This window comes from Diplotaxodon limnothrissa, linkage group LG15 (genome assembly GCF_057381915.1).
Source record: "Diplotaxodon limnothrissa isolate DT_005_m linkage group LG15, D_limnothrissa_male_GT1.1, whole genome shotgun sequence".
Taxonomy (NCBI): Eukaryota; Metazoa; Chordata; class Actinopteri; order Cichliformes; family Cichlidae; genus Diplotaxodon; species Diplotaxodon limnothrissa.
Window position 1 is genome coordinate 14366617 of NC_140610.1, and position 21229 is coordinate 14387845.

Here is a 21229-nt window from a genome sequence, read left to right on the forward strand (position 1 = left end):
GTAAAATCCATGCCAAATGAAAGCACGTGAATTCATTCCATGTGGGAACCTCTTAGGAAGTAAGGGAGCAGCCAAAGGTACTTTTTTTCATCCTAGAGATGATTGAGCAGGAAAATGCCAATAGACCAGCAATATTGAAATACTCAGACCAGCCTGTCTGGTACCAACAATCATGCCACATTCAAAGTTATTTAAATCACCTTTCTTACAATTTCTGATGCTCAGTTTGAAGGTTATCTCATGTACATGCCTAAATTCATTGAGTTGTTATCATGTAATTGAACGAGGTGTACTTAATGAAGTTGTCAGGGAGTGTATGGATCCGTTTTATGTCTCTTTACACTTTATGATGAGGAAAAGTTACAAAAAAATGTAGTTTAGATTGTTGGCGTTTCACATTAATGCAAAGCATAATAATTACAATTCAATAAACAATGATAGTAATATAGTAACAAATAGATACCATTTATTTTTATTTTAGTATTATTTTATCTGTGTAACTGTCTAAAACTTATTGAGAAGTAAAGTTTATGTATTATTTACACTGAAAAGCATTACTTAGCTTTTAAGTTTGGCTTATCTTTGCATGCCTTTGCATAAGCAAAATCTGTACGATACTGTGTTTAATATGTACAGTCGCATTCCATCTGTTTGTAATGAGTCAGCCTTCTCACGGATCACATCCTCTTGCTGCTGTTACATGTGTTGCTTCCTTTCTCCTCCGGCCGCTCTCTCCCGTCTTCAGTGTACCGGTTCCATTAAAACTACACGGCGCGCGCTGATTGGCTGAGCTCAAGCGTCGGCATCAGCGGACCAATCAGGGTGGGCCACGGTGAGATTTTTCTGTGTACTTTTGTGAGCGACGCAGCGGCAGCGGACTGTGTTGTTCTAAGTGAGGAGACGAGCATAGAGAGGCTGAAATCATGAAGCCACTTTTACTCGGTGAGTGACAACAGTAGAAGCTTTTCTGCTTATACTAAAGTTAAGGTTTGTGGGTTTGTTAACTAAATGTGAATTTGGCGGCGTTTTAGTTTTTTTTTTTTGCTCATCTTGTTAGCTTAAATAGCTAAGTTAAGATTCAGAGAACAGAGCCAGGCCTTCGTTATCGGTCTACTGAATTAAATAATCAAAGTCATTTCCTTTATTTGTTAAATAAATGTAGATTATAAACTGCACACAAGTAGATGTAAAACATTTTTTCGCTGTTTTCTTAAACCAAGTGGCTGTTTCGGTGAATGAGCATGCATTGCTAGGCGTCATCCTTTTCCTCTTGTCCTCATGTTTTGTTTCAGGAGTACTGGGCTGCTCTCTGGTTCTGGCTGTCCAAGCTTTGTACTCGGCTAGTGATGATGTGATCGAGCTCACCCAATCCAACTTTAACAGAGAGGTGATCCAGAGTGACAGTCTGTGGCTGGTCGAGTTTTATGCTCCCTGGTGAGTTTGTATAACTGTGATGGACTCTTCTTGTCTTGTAGTGGTAACAAGTGTTCTAAGAACAGCCAGTGACTAGTTTAAATACCAGTTTCTCATCTTTGTATTTTATTATCCAGTCATCTGTTTTACATCTGTACTTGTGATAGGAATAGACTTGTCTGGTAAGCTGGTAGCTCCTCCTTAGGTTGAGCACCATCTCGTGCAAAAGTGCTCAACAGAGACACAAAGTGCGTAGATGCACACAGTCTACATGCTTGCGTGCACACAGGGTTGGTATAGCAAAACTCAATTCTGCAACAAGAGGCAGTCGGCGGAGATGTGACTGCACAAAATCTATGCAAATCAAGTGTTAAATATTCACTCCCTATTAATACCAGAGCATTTGGTTCAGTGACTAATAAGGGTGCCACATAGCTGTTTGTGCGTTGTATTTAGCAGGTCATTACTGAAGGACTGTAGAATAAATCTCACACTGGCAAAATGATGTTGTTTTTTTTAACATTAAAATGAGTTTGTGTATAAAAACATGGATTTAGATTTCACTTTCTCTGTTGCTTTCTGCCAGGTGTGGCCACTGTCGAAATCTAGCTCCTGATTGGAAGAAGGCAGCTACTGCCCTCAAGGTAAATACAAATTGCCGTGATCATCTATCTGATGCCCTGTAGACTTTCTGATTGACAGCCTGTTTTCTCAGCTGAATGCCTCCTCTGCATTAAAAACGCCTACATCTGTTGTGGAGAAATATTCAGCGGTGGGCTTTGACTTTAAATTTCACAGTAATTTCAGTGACAGCGCATTCAGTGGATGGTTATGTGTGTGTGCCTTTTATTTGATATTTAACAATAAAAAATGGTTACTTAATAAGGGATATTTTCCTGTAAGAAAGAGGTGCTATCTACCTAACTTTTCTGTTGTTGAAAACTAGGAAGAAATGAGACGTTATCCAACCTGGGATGACAGGATCCAGATTAAAAATGACTTGTTTATTTCGTGAAATGTCTTCTCCTTTTTCCACACAGTATTGTTGATATGGGCAACTCCTGTAATGAAATCCCAGTTTAACGGCAATTGCTCATTGGCATGCAAACTAAAGTTTTGTTTTAAGCCAAATAAAAATAAGTTGACCTGAATATAAACTCAGAAGCTGCATAATCCAAATTGTGTGTTGTGACTTTTCCTCAGGGTATTGTCAAAGTTGGTGCCGTGGATGCTGACCAGCACAAGTCACTGGGTGGCCAGTATGGTGTCAGAGGGTTCCCCACCATCAAGATCTTTGGTGCTAATAAGAACAAACCAGAGGAGTACCAAGGTACAGAACTCTGCTGCTACAACTTTCCTATGTGTAAATTGAAAGTATTTTTCATAGTAAAATCTTCCAAGTCCTACTGAATAAGTTGAGTAAACTGATAAGCTGAACATAATAATTAATAGAAAAGGGGATGCTGGTTTGTTTCTTAATAATCTAACATCTTATCTTGATAAAGAAAGTTCAGGCGACCCCCCCCCCCCCCCCCCCCCCCCCCCCCAACAATTTAAGCAGAAGCATCTATTAGATGAGAATAGAGATGAGCAATAGCAAGAAAAGTCATCCTGTGTAATAGCATCCAATTTGAATTTCACTTTCCTGCTATGTGTACTTATATCTACACAAGGTCACCTTCCCGAAGTCTATGGCAGAAATGTTTTATCTCTCCAGCAGGCTCAGTCCATCATATCATTATGACTTTGTTTGCTGATCCTTGCTACGTCTGTGAACAGGGTCATCTTGAGTCTTATCAAGCATAGTTGTGACTTCACAGAGTATTTTATTGCTTTCAGGGCTTATAAGAGACCTGTACAAAACACTGTATTTAATAAGGTATTATTTTCATAGCTTTCAAGGCCTTTCTTCCTGTGATTGTGTTTGAGGCTGCGTTAACTGAAATCTGCATTTCTGACAACCACGCAGGTGGACGCAGCAGCCAGGCCATCGTGGATGGAGCCATGAACGCTCTGCGTAACCTGGTGAAAGAGAGGCTGAGCGGCAGATCTGGTGGCTCTGACTACAAACAGGTAATGAACCTTTTTTTTTTTTTTTTTTTTTGCACTTGCATGAAATCACAAAGCTTTAAGAAAACACACATGAGCTGATTTATGTAACTGATAACTGGCTTGTAGCAGAGCGGTGGTGGTGGCAGCAGCAGTGGTGGGAACAAGAAAGATGTGGTCGAGCTCACTGATGACAACTTTGACAAGTTGGTGTTGGACAGTGATGATGTGTGGCTGGTGGAGTTTTTCGCCCCCTGGTGTGGACACTGCAAGAAGTGAGTTTGGTACTCGAAACGGTTAATTCCAAGCAGTAGGAAACTGAAATCCTCTCACTGTAACAATCTAGTGCAGTTGAAAAAGTGAAATAATAGCCCAGTAGGCCTGGATAAGTCTCACTGAAAATCCTCCACTAGAATTTAATCCCACTCAAAACTGTTCAGTGAGGTCTTAGGGATTTTATTCCAATACCTTTAATACCATTTGGTATTTCTGAAGAAAATAAAGTTTCTTGCTTGATTTAAATGTCAGTATCTCAGAAGCTAAATGATAAAGTTTTTCTAAGCACCTCTCCTCCTTTGTCAACAGCCTGGAGCCTGAATGGGCAGCTGCAGCCACAGCTGTCAAGGAGCAGACCAAGGGCAAAGTTCGCCTCGGAGCTGTTGATGCTACTGTACACCAGGGCGTGTCCAGTCGCTATGGGGTGAGTAACAGCTGACTTTCAAGTCTTGAAAAGGTGCACTCTTTAGATGTGAAAAAAAACATTTGCATGTTTTCTTGGCTAATTTTAAATGCACAACTTGATTATTGTGCACAATAATCCAGTGGCCACTTTGCCTTGGATACTTCCTTACTCTCGAGTCATTTGTAATGGTCTGTGTTACACTTACATGTTTTTACTGGCGTTTGATACTGAATAATAGCCTCTGCTGCTTTTTAGCAGAATGTTAAGTTTCAAAGCTCTAAAAATGCATTTGTAGTGTGGATTTAGTCGTGTCACACTAATTAAATCAGAATGTTTTTGCCTGAGTAAAACCCAGCTTCATAGTCAAAACTGCAGACCTTGATTTCTTGTTTGATAATCATTCCTCTGTAGATCCGTGGGTTTCCCACCATCAAGATTTTCCGCAAAGGTGAGGAGCCAGAAGACTACCAAGGAGGTCGCACCCGCGGTGACATTATTGAGAAGGCTTTGGATCTGTTTTCTGACAATGCTCCTCCTCCAGAACTGCTGGAGGTCAGTATTCTCATATTTGTATGATAAAGTCATATATAATTGTTTTTAATTACAGTTTAAAATGCAAATTGAAGATAATGTTGTCATAGTCTACAAGAAAATTGCCTGATTTAATGTGTATTTTAATGTATAGTTTGTAAAAAATATATATTAATTCTAACTAGAAAGTTAGAATAAAAACCTTTTTATTGTCATGATATGAAATACGAAAATTGAAGAGTAGGCACATAGAAGCGAAGAACAAACATTCAGCCTGTTATAGAGTAAATATAAATTACTATTCATTAAACTACTAATACTACTGATATATAGGGTGTATACACGGTATGGTGATGAAAGCACTTTGCAATAAAAAGTAATGCAAATTCATGTCAGAATATTAAATTTGTGTTTACTTTAAATTCTTTGTCTCTCAGATTCTCAGTGAAGACGTCTTAAAGAAGACCTGTGAGGACAGTCAGCTGTGTATAATTGCTGTCCTGCCGCACATCCTAGACACAGGTGGGATCACACACATGAACTCAGATCTGTCTTTCTCTTCTTAGATTCTTTGACATTTTTGCCCTTAATGAAAATAAATCATTTTAACTTTTATCTACTTATTTTATGTCAATAATCATGACTCGAGCATGGCTTTAGTGGGCTCCCAATATTTATTAAAAACATATTTTTAATGCATGAAAAAAGGTTCCGCCTTGAGCTGTAAGGCTATACCTCACAACAGGTTGCAGGAGAGTTACCAGAAGCAGTAACAGTTCATTCCTGAATAGCTGATCATCACTGGTCATTATGTCTTAACAGGCGCGGCAGGTAGGAACAGCTACCTGGATGTGATGATGAAAATGGCTGAGAAGTACAAGAAGAAGATGTGGGGGTAAGCACCCAAGGCCAGACATACAGTAGTTTACAAATCACTAAATTCGAGTAGGAAGAGTTTCATATTCATTCCTTGTTTAGTGGTGACTTGAACAAAAGGACAAATTCTGGTGAACATTGAGTTTCGTACGGGTTATGTAAGGAAGAGCGTAACATCGAGTTCGCAGTGGGATGATGAATATACAAATCATAAGAATTGGGATGTATAATGACTCTTTCTTTAAAAACATATAGAAGTTAATAATTGCAATATGTGTGACGATGTTCATGCAAAGTTTTGTTCAGATTGCCACACCCTTTAAAGAAAGAGGAGATTAGGTACATACGCTACAATCACCGATATAGTAAGGGAAATGATGACGGTGATTAACGGCCGACTCTTTCTTCTCAGCTGGCTGTGGACCGAGGCAGGGGCTCAGATGGAGCTGGAATCCTCTCTTGGTATTGGTGGTTTCGGCTACCCTGCCATGGCTGCCATCAACACACGCAAGATGAAATTTGCTCTGCTCAGGGGTTCCTTCAGTGAGACTGGTATTCATGAGTTCCTCAGGTAAGGAGGTGTAATTAACAAATACATTACACAACTTGGAGTAGGCTGAGCAGCGTCACTCACATGTGCTGATCTTTTCAGGGAGCTTTCTGTGGGCCGTGGCTCAACTGCCACATTGGGAGGTGGCGTCATGCCCAAGCTTCACACTGTTGAACCATGGGACGGCAAAGATGGACAGGTGAGTGGGAATCACATTGACATAATGGTTGGAATGTGTAGCACTGCATGTAGACTAGCATAGGGTAGTCAAACAACCTTAACTGGTAGGTGAATCAGAAAACGGGTACTGAAGCTGAACACAGACAAGGGCCAGAATGACAGGATTGGATTATCCCCTGAACCCAAGGTTTATGGGCTGTCCCAGTGGGACAAACTATTAGTCCAGGGCAAGCAATTTGTAGTTAAACTGAATCTGTACGTCTGCTTAGTGTAACAGAATAAATGCCTACCAGCTTTGTACCGCCTCTGCACTGAAACTTTGTACTCCATCTGCATTATTATGCAATATTGCAGTGCTCTTAAATCCAGATAACCTTCTTGTCTCTTTAAATAATCTTTGAAGAGGTTCAGTCCATCTCAGTCTTTGCTGACAGCTCGTCTTTATTTTACGCTCTGTCATCCTCAAGCTTCCCGTGGAGGAGGACTACGACCTCAGTGATGTAGAACTCGATGACTTCAAGGACGAGTTATGAGTCCAAATGGGGCAGGACTGATCCAGACTATCTGCGTTTGGTCTGGTCTGGTCTGGTCCTGTGCGCTCCACCTCCCCTCTCCTGTGGACGAATGGGAGGCCCGGTCGCCCAGTTACTGAAATACTCCTGAAAAGACACATGAGAGACACCTGCGGTTTCTCACATCATCTTGTTAGTCACAAGGAGGACAGGAAGGAGGGGAGAGTGTGTCGTGTCCTCTGAGTGAACTCTTTCTCACATACCTGCTGAACGCTAGATGCCGCATATTTAAAACAGCTGCCGCCCACTGAGGAGAGGAGGGTGGAGCTTCCGAATGTCACATTTTTGTCATTGTTTCACTTTTTAAAACATTGCCTTTCCTGCCCTCGTCAAGCACCTACTTTGAGATGTGGACTTGTCAAATTAACACTTAAACGTCCCACCTGATGTGACTAAATTTGTCTCTTTTTAAACCAGTGACTGAGGATGTTGGTGAGTTTGCATCATGTGTGTCCAGGACAAATGGGGATACCAAGGGGGGACTTCTTGTGTAGATTTTTCTTACACAACTTTATTTCAATTGTGTGAAAACAAAAGGACATTTTTGTTACAAAAATAAAAAGAAATTAAAAATAATCACTGCCTCATTATTAACATGAACTGTAAACTCATTTCACTGAGCACATGCAATACCAAAGGCATAGAGAGAGCTTGTTAAATACAGCAGCTTGTGCCAGTTCAAGCTACTGTTATCTTGAATCAGAATACTTTATTAATCCCAAAGGAAATTAATAAAGAACAACAATAAGCCACATTTTAACAATTAAATTGAATAGAATTAAGTGATTTAATTAGTTTCCTCTTAGTATAACATGAGAGTATAACATGAAAGTCATAATACTTGAAAGCATATAATCCTGTAAGCATAAATAAAAGATATGGCACTTACAGCAAACGGGTATTCAAAACGAGACGTTTTGAAATGCACAAAAAAAAAATGCCCTGACTGAAAATCCACTTCATTGTCCACAGAGGGGAAAAAAGCCACATTGACCAGAGAAGTGTACATTAATGTAAACATTAAGACATGGAGTGTTAAATTGAAAGGAGGAGGGGCTGTGATGAAGATTGATCCTCTGTCAGAACAAGCGGCACAAAGCTGGAGGGATGTAGGTGTGCATGAGCTGCAGGGTGTGATCACTTTCACTGTGTCCTCAGAACTGACGAGAGGCTCCCTGATCCGACTGCAGCAGTCTGACAATGGACGGGTCGCTCTTGGCACCTTTAATGAACTCCTCCAAAGACAATCTGCCTGTGGGGGGGAAAAGAAAATGTCAGTTATGAGCAGTAAAACATGAAAATGTTTTACATGCAGCAACTACCCACAAAAATCAGCTACTGATGTTTCTTTTGAGATGGTGACAAATAACACTGCATTAAGTAGTTTAAAATAACCTAAAGGACCTGAGCCAGAATCATGGTATTCATAGCCGTCATGTTTCTTGTCCAGCAGGTGACGCTGCTGTATGTATATAACTCTATGCGAGTGCAGTTCTGCATGAGAGATGTGAAACCTTAACCATGTTTTACCCGAACATTCATCACTCTCATAGTATACATATGACAGAAATTAGGTAAAAACATATCAGGTGTACTTTAATTTTGTTTAAAAGATTTTTTATTATTCTAAGATGAAACAGCAGAAAATTACACTTTTTTGAGTCTAACACCTACTTTTTCTTACATAATAGCATTAGATAAGAGGTTCACTCGCTCTGTAACTTACTGGGTCTGGTTTGACCAATCACACCAGTGCTACTACTGCCAGTATTCTGACTAACAGGAAGGCAGTGGGTGCCCCAACCTAAGCAAAGATCAGGTAAGGTTTCCCCAAGCTCCTTAGTGGTCTTGATTTCTGATTAGCCGGTTAGCTTAATAGGGCTTAAAGATTCATTTTAAATGTGTTAGGTTACCTTCAGGTGGCACTGACACCACCCAAAAAAAATGTAAAATTTGGACTTTACAAGTGGCCTGTGTTTGAGAGATTGTGTGATGCCGGGAACATCCGTTCTTTTTAGAGCTCCAGATGTGTTATGCTTTCAGCAGAATTTTATTACGTTGTTTTGGTCCTTGGAAAACTGAGTAAAGTAGTTCAATACAGTTTCCAGCTTTCATGGGTATGTGGAAAAAACATCCTTGAGCATCGCGGATGCAGCCTACAATTTACCCTCTACCCTCCTCTGCAGCTGTGGTTTCAGGCGTGGCATATGGCATCACATGATGTCTTAAAACGTCTGTCTGAGACACAGCTTGACCTTCACAATGTCAAAACAAAACACTCCTGCCCAGCACCATAGCTCCAGATATCTTGAGCTGTGACGTGTCAGATTCAGTAAGGAAAGTGCATTTTTTGATGTATCATTCAAGTCACTCTAAGTGTCAATCCATTTATGGTAAGCCTGTGGATCACCAGGCTGGGAGCCAATCATAGCTACTTCGTGTGATATGACATGAATCAAAGTGCCAAAAGTGTTCTGCAAGTCATGGTTTTCATGTAAACAGCTGTTACATAAGTAATCTTTCACAACAGACAACTGTACAGAAGTCTTGCGTCACATGCGGCCTAATTTCTTTATATTTTGCTAGGAAAATACTACACTAATACTGAAGCATGCAAACATAAAGGTAAATATATACATATGGTGCGTGCAATATATATAAATATTAATATCAATATAAAGAGCAAAAACCCTTTATATTATACCCTAAAAAAAGTTTGAAGAGTCAGAAAGTCAGTATTTGGTTTGACCACCCACACTGAACTCTATTCAAACCACATTTCTTTTTATTTATTCCTAAAATAGGAAAATGGTACAGGGATTTATTGAAACATATTTGGTATGGTCGCCTTTGTGCTTCAACACTCTTTGAACTCTCCTAGGGAAGCTTTCTTTTCATTTCTTTAAGTAGACTTCAGGAAAAGTTCTGCATCCTCCAAAAGGTCATTCAAAACTCTTCTTTGGATGCTCACTCCATTTTGTTCCATTTTCTATCAAGATAATCCGATACTGCTTCAATAATGTTGAGGTCTGGGGAATGCCGGTCCCAAGCCCAGATAAATGGGGGAGGGTTGTGTTAGGATGGGGAGGTGTAAAGTTTTTCAAATCAAACATGCTTGTGGAAATATCGAAAAATTGACATATTGTATGGAAATCTCATTCTCATCAAGAATGAGATTTTCATATCAGATTGGTTGGTGCTCAGGTTAACTACTACAGATGCTGTTAGCCAAAAGGGTGACGGTGGAAACTATGTTACTGTTGGCCAAAGACAAAAGAAGAGAGGAGGCCAATACTACGCTAGGTTAGTAGTGTGGAGGTAAGAGTAGACTTTCAATGTAATGAATACGCATGCTGGCTTAGATGATTTGTCCTATTTCCTCACATTTTTTTAAGTACACACTGCACACCATGTAGAGATATGCCTGGATTTCTCTTTAGGAGCTCTTTAGGAGTAAATGTTATTTGTTCAAAAATACTACTGCATGCCTGTCAAACTTTGTTATGTTTGTCATTTTAACTGGATTCTAAGAAATCAAATGATATTGTATGTTTTTGCACCAGGCTGTTAAGTGCCTAAAAATCCAGTTCAAAATAGACCCTTGGCTAAGTTGTATTTTATGTGTAAACACAAGACTAGTCCATCGTCTTAGGTGGGTGCCCTTTTTAATACTTGATTCATATGTCAGTGCTTAGTGGCTTAACAAGATAACAAAACCCCCGAAAAGGTGTCGGGTTCAAGGACAGGACTGAAAACGAGTGAAAAAGCAGTTACTGTCCAAATAAAAAGTCTAGAAAACTTTAAAGTGCTTAAGACTACTAATAATTACAAAACAAAAAGTCTGACTCCTTGGAGACAAAACATAAAGAAATGAGGGGTGGCTCAAGACTTTTGCACAGTACTATATGTTTTTCTTTTTCTTTGTGGCCATATCCAACCAAGCCGATAGTGAAAACAAAAGTAAAGCACGAGTTAAAACAGAACTAATGACTAAAACTAAAACCAGAAGTCCACAATCGTGGTTTCACTAAAGCCACCTAACCTGCTTACGCATGCACTCTTGAAAAGTTAATATAAACATCAGATTTAGTTTTATAGTAGCTATCAGTGTAATGTTTATCGATACTCTTCACAGCATCTCTTCGCCATTAATAAAGTTTCAACAACACTTGTCACAACTTTACAATAACTATCCAAACAGTATTTATCAGGTGGTTTACGCACCAAATATACAATCACTGGCCACTTTGTTAGCTACAACTCTTCAGCTGCTTGTTAATGCAAATATCTAATCAGCGAGTCACATGGCAGCAATTCAAGATGATCTGCTGAAGTAGAAGATGAGAATCAGAAGGGGAAAGAAAGGTGATTTAACTGACTTTGAATGTGGCATGGCATGTTGGTGCCAGACAGGCTGGTCTGAGTATTTCAGAAACTGCTGATCTACTGGGATTTTCCCACAGAACCATCTCTAGGGTTTGCAGAGAATGGTCCAAAAAAGAAAATATCCAGTGAGCGGCAGTTCTCTGGGCCAAAATGCCTTGTTGATTTTAGAGTTCAGAGGAGACTGGCCAGAGTGCTTTACACTGATATGAAGGCAACAGTAACTTGGTTTATAATAATAGTTATAATAAATCCAGGTATGCAGAAGAGTATCTGAATGCACAACATGTCGAATTAGATGCAGATGCACTAGAGCAGCAGAGGATCGCTGCTGTCAGCTAAAAACAGCAAAGCGAGGCTTCAATTTGCACACAGCCTCATCAATATTAGACTAAAGAAAAATGTTGCCTGGTCTGATTAGTTGATTTTGATTTCGAAATTCAGGTTTTTACCGTCAGCATTTGGCATGCACAACATTAAAGCATTGATCCATCCTGCCTTGTATCAACAGTTCAGGCTGCTGGTGGTGTAATGGTGTGGGGGTTATTTCCTTTTGGGTCTCGTAATACCAACATTTAAATGCCACAGCCTACCAGAGTATTATTACTGACTATGTCTGTCCCTTAATGAGCACAGTGTGCACCATTCCTCAAAGCTCAAATCATCTTAAACTGGTTTCATGAGCATGACAATGAGTTCACTGTACTCAAATAGCCTCCAGAGATGCGGTGGAACAGGAGACTCGGATCATGGATGTGCAGCCAATACATCTGCAGCATCTGTGTGATGCTGTCACGTCGATATGGAGCAATATTCCTCTCTGAGGAATGTTTCGGCACCTTGTTGAATCTGCACAACAAAGAATTAGGGGTAGCTCTGAAAGCAAAAGCGGGCCAAACTCAGTGGCTGTGAATTTTACTAACAAGCAATTTAAAGTGTTGACTTTATTCTTCCCAATGTCAAACTGTCCATCTATAACAGGACCAGTTTTAGTTGGACCAGATGCATGACTAGCATACTGATTAAGCATTAATAAAAAGTCGATTTATTTATTTACTGTGAAAAGAACAATTTGGTTCACAATGATGTATGCAGCACATGGAAATAAGACACCAGCCTTACCATCATTGTCAATATCCATCTGTCGAAAGATCTTATCTGTCCTTTTCTCTGGTGTTGATTCATCCTCGGGCATCTTCATCACTGATGACACCATCTTGTAAATTGCCTATAAAAAAAGACAATAATGACTCCTGTGATGTGTGTATTGATTTTGCTGGCTACGTGCGTGAAGCTTTTAGGGCGCACTGATGAAAAATAACCGTTGCCACTGACATCATTTTGCTTATATTGTCTGAAAGCTCTGACCTGTTTTCTGTTAGCTAGCAGATAATGATGTTGGTCTGACAACAAAAGATCCTGCCGTTTCACCCGCAGTAGGTCTTTCTGAACTCACTTATCTGCTTGTATAATATTAAAATTTGATTAAGTAAAGGAGAGAAATATGTCATTCTGGAAAACAGAATGCTTTCTGCCAGCTGCAACAGCATGGCTTCTGTTATTTTTCCACATCATTCTTTTTTCATTTGTATTTATTACTCCCTGTATGCGATACCTTTATTTAGTGTACAAACAGTATTTCTTAAATTTAAATAATTATTTTAATGGGTGTGGTCCTAGCGCTCATTAGTACCCAGTGCATGGTCTCTATTTTATTTATTTTTTTCACATTTATTTGTTTCCACAAGCACGAAGGACTAAGCCAATATCCAGACTGCTCAGCCCACCTTATTGGAAGAGTAAATATAACCACAGTGATAAGGAAAACAGAAAGGGCAGCCTGCAGATGACTGTTGAACCTAAAAACAGCCATTACCAGGAGGCTAAAGTGCATATAACAGCAAAAATTAGAGCTAAACTTATTTATTAACAGTCATAAAAAGAATGATTGAATAATATAAATATTTTTAGTTATTACTGATATAAGAAAAAACAGCATGTTCCAGATGCTTTTATTTGGCTTATACAATGTATTTTATATCTTTTTTTAAATTGTTTGACAGAAGGAAATGATATCGTTTCATTGTCTTATATATAGTAAAAGTGTTAAAAATGTAAAAAGTGATCGTTTATTGTAAACTAATTTACTCTCTTGACTTATTTTCCAATTCTCGTTGTTATTTGTCTAGATTTTGTTTATTAAAATGTGATAAGCTCACACACACACACATATAAAACCTCTGCTCTGTAGTATCAATCACACAGCACATAGTATGTCCTCACCTGAACTATCTCCAGCATCTCTGCCCGGCTGATATAGCCATTCCCATCCAGGTCATACATGCTAAAGGCCCAGCGTAGCTTCTGCTCCAGCCCGCCACGAGACGTCACACTCAGTGCTATGATGAACTCCCTGAAGTCGATTGTGGCATCGCCGTTGGTGTCAAAAGTGCGGAAGACGTGCTCGGCAAACTTTGAGGCGTCTCCGTAGGGAAAGAAGTTGGCGTAGATCTTCTTGAACTCGTCCACAGTCAGGTGGCCGGTGGGACAGTCCTTCAGGAAGCCGCGATACCACTCCTGCAGCTCATGGTCGGTGAATTCTGTGTTTTCTCTCAGGTCGTTCAGGACCTCAGGCCGCAGCTTGCTGTTCTGTTTCCCCATGACAAAGCACCTTTGCAGGCAGGGCGATAGCAGGGCTGGTGTTTCCTATCCTCCACTCCCTGTGCTTTTACTTTCCAGCTTCCTCTGCTCCTACAGGGGACCAATAACCCTCATTAATATCCCTGTGTGAATATCATAAATGATTCATGGGGTCAATAATTCCACTCAGTTTGCAGCAGCGTTTCATCAGAAAACATGTTCTGAGGATGTTTTTCAGGCAAACAAGCTGAGGGGGAAAAAGTCTGGATAATTCAAACAGGGTCCATACACAAGAAAAAAAAAGAGATAAGATTACAACGCAGATGTTAACAAAACACTATGTGTGTGCACACATGTGTATGGAGCAAGGGGGTGGTCTGGTCTCCGTGGATACAGTATTAATTGTCAGGCATGGTGATAATTTATCGACCTTTCACTGCATGGTAGAGGGACAAGTGTCCTGGGGCATTGTAATTCTCAATAAAGCCACTTTCTAAAAGGTCAGGCTGATACTGACTGTTGTCACTGAGAAGGCCAAACATTCATTTTGACAATAATCCTCACCTTCATGGGAAAATTAATCTCCTAACTGATTTTAAGAAGGTGGAATTGACACAATGATTAAAGAGCAAATTCAGAGAGCAAGTAAATGAGCATCCAAGTCAGTCCATAGACAAGTCCACTGGTTTTAAACTACAACAGCAAAGATGCCACTGCAGAACGAGCGATCATTGAAACCACATTAAGACACACCCTGTTTCAAGGCATTAATCATCCAGTGTTAAGGTAAAAAAACTTTAAAGTTAAACTTTTCTCTTTGTCTTTTCTTGACTTTGCTGTTCTTAACTGTTGTCTATGTTCTTGCAGTGATTTTATTTTAATGTCCTGTATTTACTGCTTTCATTTTCCTTAAATCTGTCAGTGTTTAAATGCAGCGTACCTGTTAACCTAACACATAAACACGAGCGCTTGCTATAAATACGTACAGAAAAGACAAAGCCAGCGAAGCATTTGACCACCTGGTTCTATTCACGTTTGCTTTCTGTGGTTTGCTTCTGTTTCCATGGTTCTACTCTGCAAAATCTGTTTATTCATGTATACAGGGATATTCATGATTGGTGATATGAGGATGCATAAACACATCACATCCAAAATAAAACCTCCTGCATAAAACTCATTATGAAGCAGACGCTGACACGTGTTTGCCGGTGAGCAAAAAGGTTTTGACATTTTCAGAGAAAATGTGTAATGTAGGTGTCATCATGTATATGTCTGCATCTTTATTTTAGGTGAGGAAGGTGTTAAGAATGTGCCACACTTTTCCCCCAAAAAATAACAAGAGGAAACAGCTGTTTTGTTTTGGGGGTTTTTTTGTAGAAGGAAAATGTTCTTACTTACAAATTGTCTGTTTGATTCTATGAAATTACCTCAAGTTTTCTTTTAGCATGGTTGGTTTGTGGCTCCGTGGGATAGAACGAGAAAGCAACTTTCACATTTGTTATAACGTTTTCTGGAAAACTGAGGAAAAACTGGCCAAAACCTGAGCTAATCTTTCACATGCATCTGGTAAAGTGTGAGTGGGAGGGACAGAAAGAGAGATGTGCGGGGGTAGGGAGGAAGAAAGAATGGAAAAAGTATGACACATAGAAGAGAAACTATTTCCAGCTATACTATATGAGTTGCTTTGCTAATACCCACAGTGCAATTATATAATAATCTTTCTGAATAACACCTCCACTCCTCTGTGCTGATATAATGAATTTATGGGAGAGAAGCTTTGTACCCATGTTCTCTCTCTTTCAATTACTGGGACCCCAGCGCTCCTGTCTTTCTGGCAACAGAACGATCCATCTGGCGAAGAACAAATGAGAGCGGCTTGAATTTGGATGAGATCCTTTTGAAACAGACGCCATATTTGTTATAATTGCCAGACAGGTGTAATTTCCTGTAGGTTTATGAATCAAAGTCACAGAATGACACAGAGGTCTGTAAGTCAAACAAGGAACTATGTCACTCAGGTTTCTGGACAGATAAAAATAAATCAAAGTACAACACAATAATACATTTAATTTCTCAATCCAGCTTTCTTTTCTCATGCAAACTGCATTCCAAAATTAGGAATTTGGAAAACTTTGAATTGTCTAACGGTGAGTTCACGAGTGCATATCTGTTGACTGAAGGATACTACTGCTACTGCTACAGTTAATTTAGAACTGCAAACTTGTCTTTGGCAAAAGCCAGAGTATCTGGTGAGAACCCACTCAGCCACAGGTAGAAAGTGCAAATCCCACACAGAAAGTCCCCGGCTGGCTGGTGGACCTTCTCTCTGTGAGGCAACGGTGCTAACCACCCTGCCGCAGTGTCGGCCTGAATCAGGCAATCGTTAAAGTCACAAAGATTCATCCTTTGTGAAGGATGTCGATAAAAAATTGAATGGAAACACATCCATCCATCAGTGACCAGGCTGATCGACTAACTGTCCTGAAAGCCAAGGTGTTATTATTGCTTATACGGATTAAAGAGAGTGAAAGGCTTCTACGTCCTGTTGCAAAGAAAAATACTAACACATGACCACAAAGTAGCATTTTGTGGTGTCTCAGACACTTCAACATTTCACAGCAGCACTGAGCAACTAGAGAAAAGGTGATTATTATTTTGAGAATATATTATCATGTCTGCTGCCTCTGTTTTAACTGGACCACAGCATGAATCACACACTGCCCTACAGGCCTGACTATAGTCCTTCCGTTTTAACATACAACAGGATGCACCTCCTCAGATCTGTGTCACATGGACTTTTCCAGGACAGTTCAGTGCGCAGGCTGAGCCCGAGTAGACATAAATATGGGCGTTGCTATTTATTCCCTCAAACAAACACAAAGCCACATGAAACACAACAGCTTGTCAGATGGAAAAAGTGCTACCCTCATGCTTCAAGATCCTCTGAGGCTAAGAGAAAATACTCATAATATGCAACAGCATGTGCTCTAGCCTAGTTATTTTAGTAAGTAATAGCAACATACTTACATAAGGCTGCGGGTTGCAAAACAGTCTTACAGAGTGCAGTGACCTCTGAAATATGTTCATTAAAAACCTAAACAAACCCTTTCCACTGTAATTAGGCATTTTTAAAACATTCTTTATCAGATAACATATTTTTCTTTTCATTAAAACTGTTAACTGAATTAAAAGTATTCCTGCAAAAAGCTTCTTTTTTTTTTTACCTGCTGCAAGTTCTGGTAATTTCCTTTAATAAAGTGATTAAATAGATTTGCAGTACTGCTTATAACATTTAAAACATTCCTACTTATGCATGCAAGCTTTGGTCTGGGATTTCAAAGGCTGTTTTAATAAAGTTTTTTTCTTTGTTGTGACATAGAATTACTCAGGAAATGATGTGGTTCAGGGAAAATAAAGTCCTCTCTGCCTTGACTGGTGGGGTTGCAGAGCTGGTGAGCTGAACACAGTCTTGTGACCGTTGCTTGATACACTACAGCCCCTCGAGATTGCCAGTTCACATTCAGTGTTTGCGGTTCCCTTAGATTACACAGCAACAGATCCTGTCCCTGTCCCCAACCCCCATAGCCTTCCTTGTTCCGTATGATCCACTTTTTTCCAGTGGGTTCTCCGCCTAATGAGACTGTTTCACACAAGCTCCAGTGCAGCATGCATCCCCCCTCCCCAAGGCTACAGCGGGGGTTCCTGTAAACCCGTTTCACTGCTGTTTGCCATTCTTAGACCCACTTTATTTCCTGAGTAGGGCTATGTCACAACAAAGAAAAAAAAACATTCTTTCCAACATGCTCATTATTTCACGAAGAACAGGAAGGAAACTACAATGACAGTCAGATACAGAGATGCAGCATGCATATGTTTAAATATATCTGTCCTTAGGTGTTTACAGAGAGCGTGGGAATCAAAAGACAACTTCTGCTTAAAGTCATATCTAAATGTACATAAGTAATTACTTTTTCTTAAAAAGGATACAATCGAGTATTTGTTTTAATTTATTTTCAGACAAAGCCTCTAAACTGTGAACATCCACTAGTATTCTTAGTGGATATTGTTAGGTTTTCCATTTGTCAATTAGTACAAATACAACAGACATCCCCACTCCTCCTGTTTTTATATTGCAAGCGGGCTCACACTGAACCTTTTCCCTTCATTAACTCTTGATAAACACGACTGACAGAATGTTTTTAATGCTCTCTGCATCGTGCCTCTTTTAAAGGGAATGTAATCCAAACAACCTGATATGGCTCAGTGCACAGAGAGAAAGCGTGCCCGTTTTAGCCTGCTCTGCAGTGGATGAGCAGAGCAGCGCTGTAGCCTCGAGTACGCGAACCACTGGTAACTGGGACTCCATCAGGTGGTTGAGGAGTTGGTGTGAGGTATTTATAAGCTAAGGAGAAAATGAGCTCTCCCATTATTCTCGCATTCAGCGGTGCTTCGTGGCAGTCTCTCTGAACTCATGTCAGAGAAAATCATTGCAGTGGATCAGGATGAGGTCCCCTGACACACCAGTAGTCAAGGCAACAGTATAGTAGTGCTACAGCTTATGAGGGAAAGGCAGTGTAACAGTCAATCTGGGGCACACGCAGGGCAGAAGATATATTGAGACTCGAGTGTGTGTGTGTGTGTGTGTGTGTGTGTGTGTGTGCGCAGTCAATCTGGGGCACACGCAGGGCAGAAGATATATTGAGACTCAAGTGTGTGTGTGTGTGTGTGTGTGTGTGTGTGTGTGTGTGTGTGTGTGTGTGTGTGCGCGCATTTAATATTTCCTTACTTTAAATCTGAAACATTAGTATCATATTCATCACTTGACATTACCATGCACTGGACCTAATCTAGATATTCTGCACGCTCAAGCTTACAACAGCAAAATTATTATGTGTATTTTTATTACTTTAACACTTGGTGAGTGGGTGTATTTAATTTTGGATGCGTACTCTTCACGTGATAGCTATGGTCTTTTTATCTGAAAAAAAAAATGTGTGAAATTAACTAGAAAAACAGCAACAATAGTGTGAAATAGTAGATGAAAGGAGTAGGCTTTTAATATTTAGCAAGACAGTGTTTTAGATGGCAATCCCATAGCAAGAAAAGGAGCTGGCAGATCTTTATTTTTTTCTAAGATGTCACACAGTGAGTATTTGAACTTATAATATTAACATTTTACCAGTTTCTGTAGCATTTTTAGGCAAGCTGTGATTTAAAAACTTGATTTGATACTTAGTTCATGTCACTTATACATGAAACCTTAAAAAAAAAAAGATCAAACCAAGATGAATTAAATCCCCTCCCACACATTCAGCCACACTCTTTAGTTATAATATCTGCTGATCCTAATCACAAATATTTTTTGGACAAGCACATCTTTTTATGAAGCACAAAACATTGTCTGTTAGGTTTGATTTAGTTTATGTGCTTTCGCATACATTTAATACATGTGCTTCAATATTACTCAATGTGCCTTGTCTAAGGCTATTTTTCTTTAGCTAGATGCATATAGTCGATCACTTTAATGATCTGTTACTGTATATTTTTTACATGTTTGTATTGTATATGTTTTTGTAATGTAGTTATGTGGTGCATGTGTTTTTGACTTTTGCTGCCATGATTCCAGGTCTCTCTTGGAAATTAGATTTTTAATCTCAATGATATTTTTCACCTGGATAAATAAAGGACTAATAAATTAAATAAAACAGTGCATTACATTTGATCAGGTTTTGTTTTGCAGCATGTAGTCTGCATTAAGACTTGTGAGCCACTAAGCTGCATTTTTGATAATATTTTTACTACTGGAATACTTTCCAGGGCAGATGAGATGTGTTTTAACTGGGTGTAGTCCTGTCTTGGGGAAATTGCCACAGCAGTCCAGGGTAGAGTAGCCACTGAAGCACAGTGGACTTCACAGTAACGAGAAATGTTTCTAAAAAATTAATATAAACTTACCTTTTTCCTGAAGGTATCTATGGGTCCTCCGGCTGAAAGAGTAAATGTTTGAAGCCCACGTTTCCCACTGTAAGGCGTCACCAGCAGCCGAACTTAACCGTTAACTTGCAGTAGTTTAACTTCACACCTCCTCCCACCGACTCCAACGCGAGAGAAAATATTCGAGTCACCCAAACACTTTTCAGACAAAAGAAAAGATATGAAAAAGCGTGTAATTATTCTTCCAAGATAGTTTTATCATTATTATTATTTCTATTCAGTATGTCCTGCTTCCAGCTCCCGGTGTAGCGGCTTTATCATTTAGTGGAAGATGTGGCACCCAGCTTGGTTTTTATCCGAATGTTCCATATTGCTCCTTGGGGGGGGTTCCTTCGTCCGGGAGAGGGATTGAACCTTCTCCATCAATTGAAGAATTACTAACAATAGCAGTTTAATCGAGGGGACACTGAGTAAAAGCCAGAATGACCGTGACATGTATTTTAAAAAACATTTTAATGGCATTTCCTGTTTTGTAGTGTTTAAGTAATACTTTAAATCCCTCCCCCCGATACACTGAATGGATCCCTCCACACTCGCAGCTTCACTGTAAGGAACTGTCGCAGCAGAGTTCAGTGGAAAATTATCAACGGAGACTATTATTAGCTCAATATCTAAAATAAACGCTTCACATCTGGGGGAAAATGTGGAGACTTGGACAGAAATAGACTAAATAAACACTTCTACGATAACAAACGTGATTTAAAAGTTATTCTGGAATAGGCTAGGGCATCCTGTAGGCGACAGTTTTCCAGGCTTACTTGTAAATACTGTGGGCAATGTATTTTAAGTTACATTATACAACAGTATACAACATGTTATTCCTTGTAATTGAAACAGCATCATTATATCAAGTGTATATATATACAAGTCCCTGTAATATTGCTGTACAAATTGCTTTGTAGAATTAAGTATTAATGACGTAGACATAAGCTCCTTTCAATGCTTTCCCGTATAAGTCTTCTCTTTCAGCCTCGGCACAGATGCACACTGGTCCATCGGCATCAATAGCAGTAACTTCTCTTGCCCTGGTTAAAGTGACACTGAAGGCGGGATGGTGTATATGTCAGCAATTCAGTGAGAAGATAAATAATTAACTGAGTGCGTTTGCCTCTGTGTGTGTGTCTTCCTGAAGCCTGACACCTGTTTCTATAAGCACATGGAGTGTTTATCTTGACCTTAGAGTGGGTACAATACAGGAGGGGGGGATTGGAGGCAGTGATATAGCAGTCTGAGGTTGCTTTTGTTGCTGCTGCCAATGTGCAACTCAATACTGAAACAAAGCTGTGGATGGTGGACTGTGCGGATGGAAAGGAAAACAGTATTCTTTAAATAACATACCATATTACTTCAGGCTTCTGC

General features: G+C 39.7%; 2 protein-coding genes across 3 annotated transcripts; one reads left to right on the plus strand and one right to left on the minus strand.

Moving 5' to 3' along the window:
* The first annotated feature begins 868 nt into the window (after positions 1–868).
* pdia6 (protein disulfide isomerase family A, member 6) lies at positions 869–7387 on the plus strand. 2 transcript variants are annotated; one of them, XM_085372119.1, is made up of 13 exons: positions 869–942; positions 1293–1434; positions 2000–2057; positions 2617–2743; positions 3383–3486; positions 3592–3737; positions 4048–4162; positions 4556–4696; positions 5113–5197; positions 5498–5570; positions 5964–6122; positions 6204–6300; positions 6749–7387. In XM_085372119.1, exons 1-13 carry the CDS (start codon positions 924–926, stop codon positions 6812–6814), a joined length of 1332 nt encoding a protein of 443 aa, XP_085228245.1. In that variant the 5' UTR covers positions 869–923; the 3' UTR covers positions 6815–7387. The 2 variants fall into 2 exon arrangements, with proteins under 2 accessions (XP_085228245.1, XP_085228246.1); XM_085372120.1 differs by having other exon boundaries at positions 3595–3737.
* Positions 7388–7643: 256 nt separating this feature from the next.
* Positions 7644–20110, minus strand: hpcal1 (hippocalcin-like 1). The gene is made up of 4 exons (XM_085373450.1): positions 19832–20110; positions 13520–13987; positions 12359–12464; positions 7644–8105 (listed from the first exon to the last, which is right to left on the minus strand). The coding sequence occupies exons 2-4, from the start codon at positions 13895–13897 to the stop codon at positions 8008–8010; spliced, it is 582 nt and encodes a 193-aa protein (XP_085229576.1). The 5' UTR covers positions 13898–13987; positions 19832–20110; the 3' UTR covers positions 7644–8007.
* Positions 20111–21229: the final 1119 nt, after the last annotated feature.

Coding starts and splice junctions, on each gene's coding strand:
- pdia6 (XM_085372119.1), top strand. Junction 4,163..4,555: donor GCGTGTCCAGTCGCTATGGG/GTGAGTAACAGC, acceptor ATTCCTCTGTAG/ATCCGTGGGTTTCCCACCAT. Junction 5,198..5,497: donor GCCGCACATCCTAGACACAG/GTGGGATCACAC, acceptor ATGTCTTAACAG/GCGCGGCAGGTAGGAACAGC.
- hpcal1 (XM_085373450.1), bottom strand. CDS start 13,897: ATGGGGAAACAGAACAGCAAGCTGCGGCCTGAGGTCCTGAACGACCTG. Junction 12,465..13,519: donor AGATGCTGGAGATAGTTCAG/GTGAGGACATAC, acceptor CTTTTTTTATAG/GCAATTTACAAGATGGTGTC. Junction 8,106..12,358: donor GATGGATATTGACAATGATG/GTAAGGCTGGTG, acceptor TCCCCCCCACAG/GCAGATTGTCTTTGGAGGAG.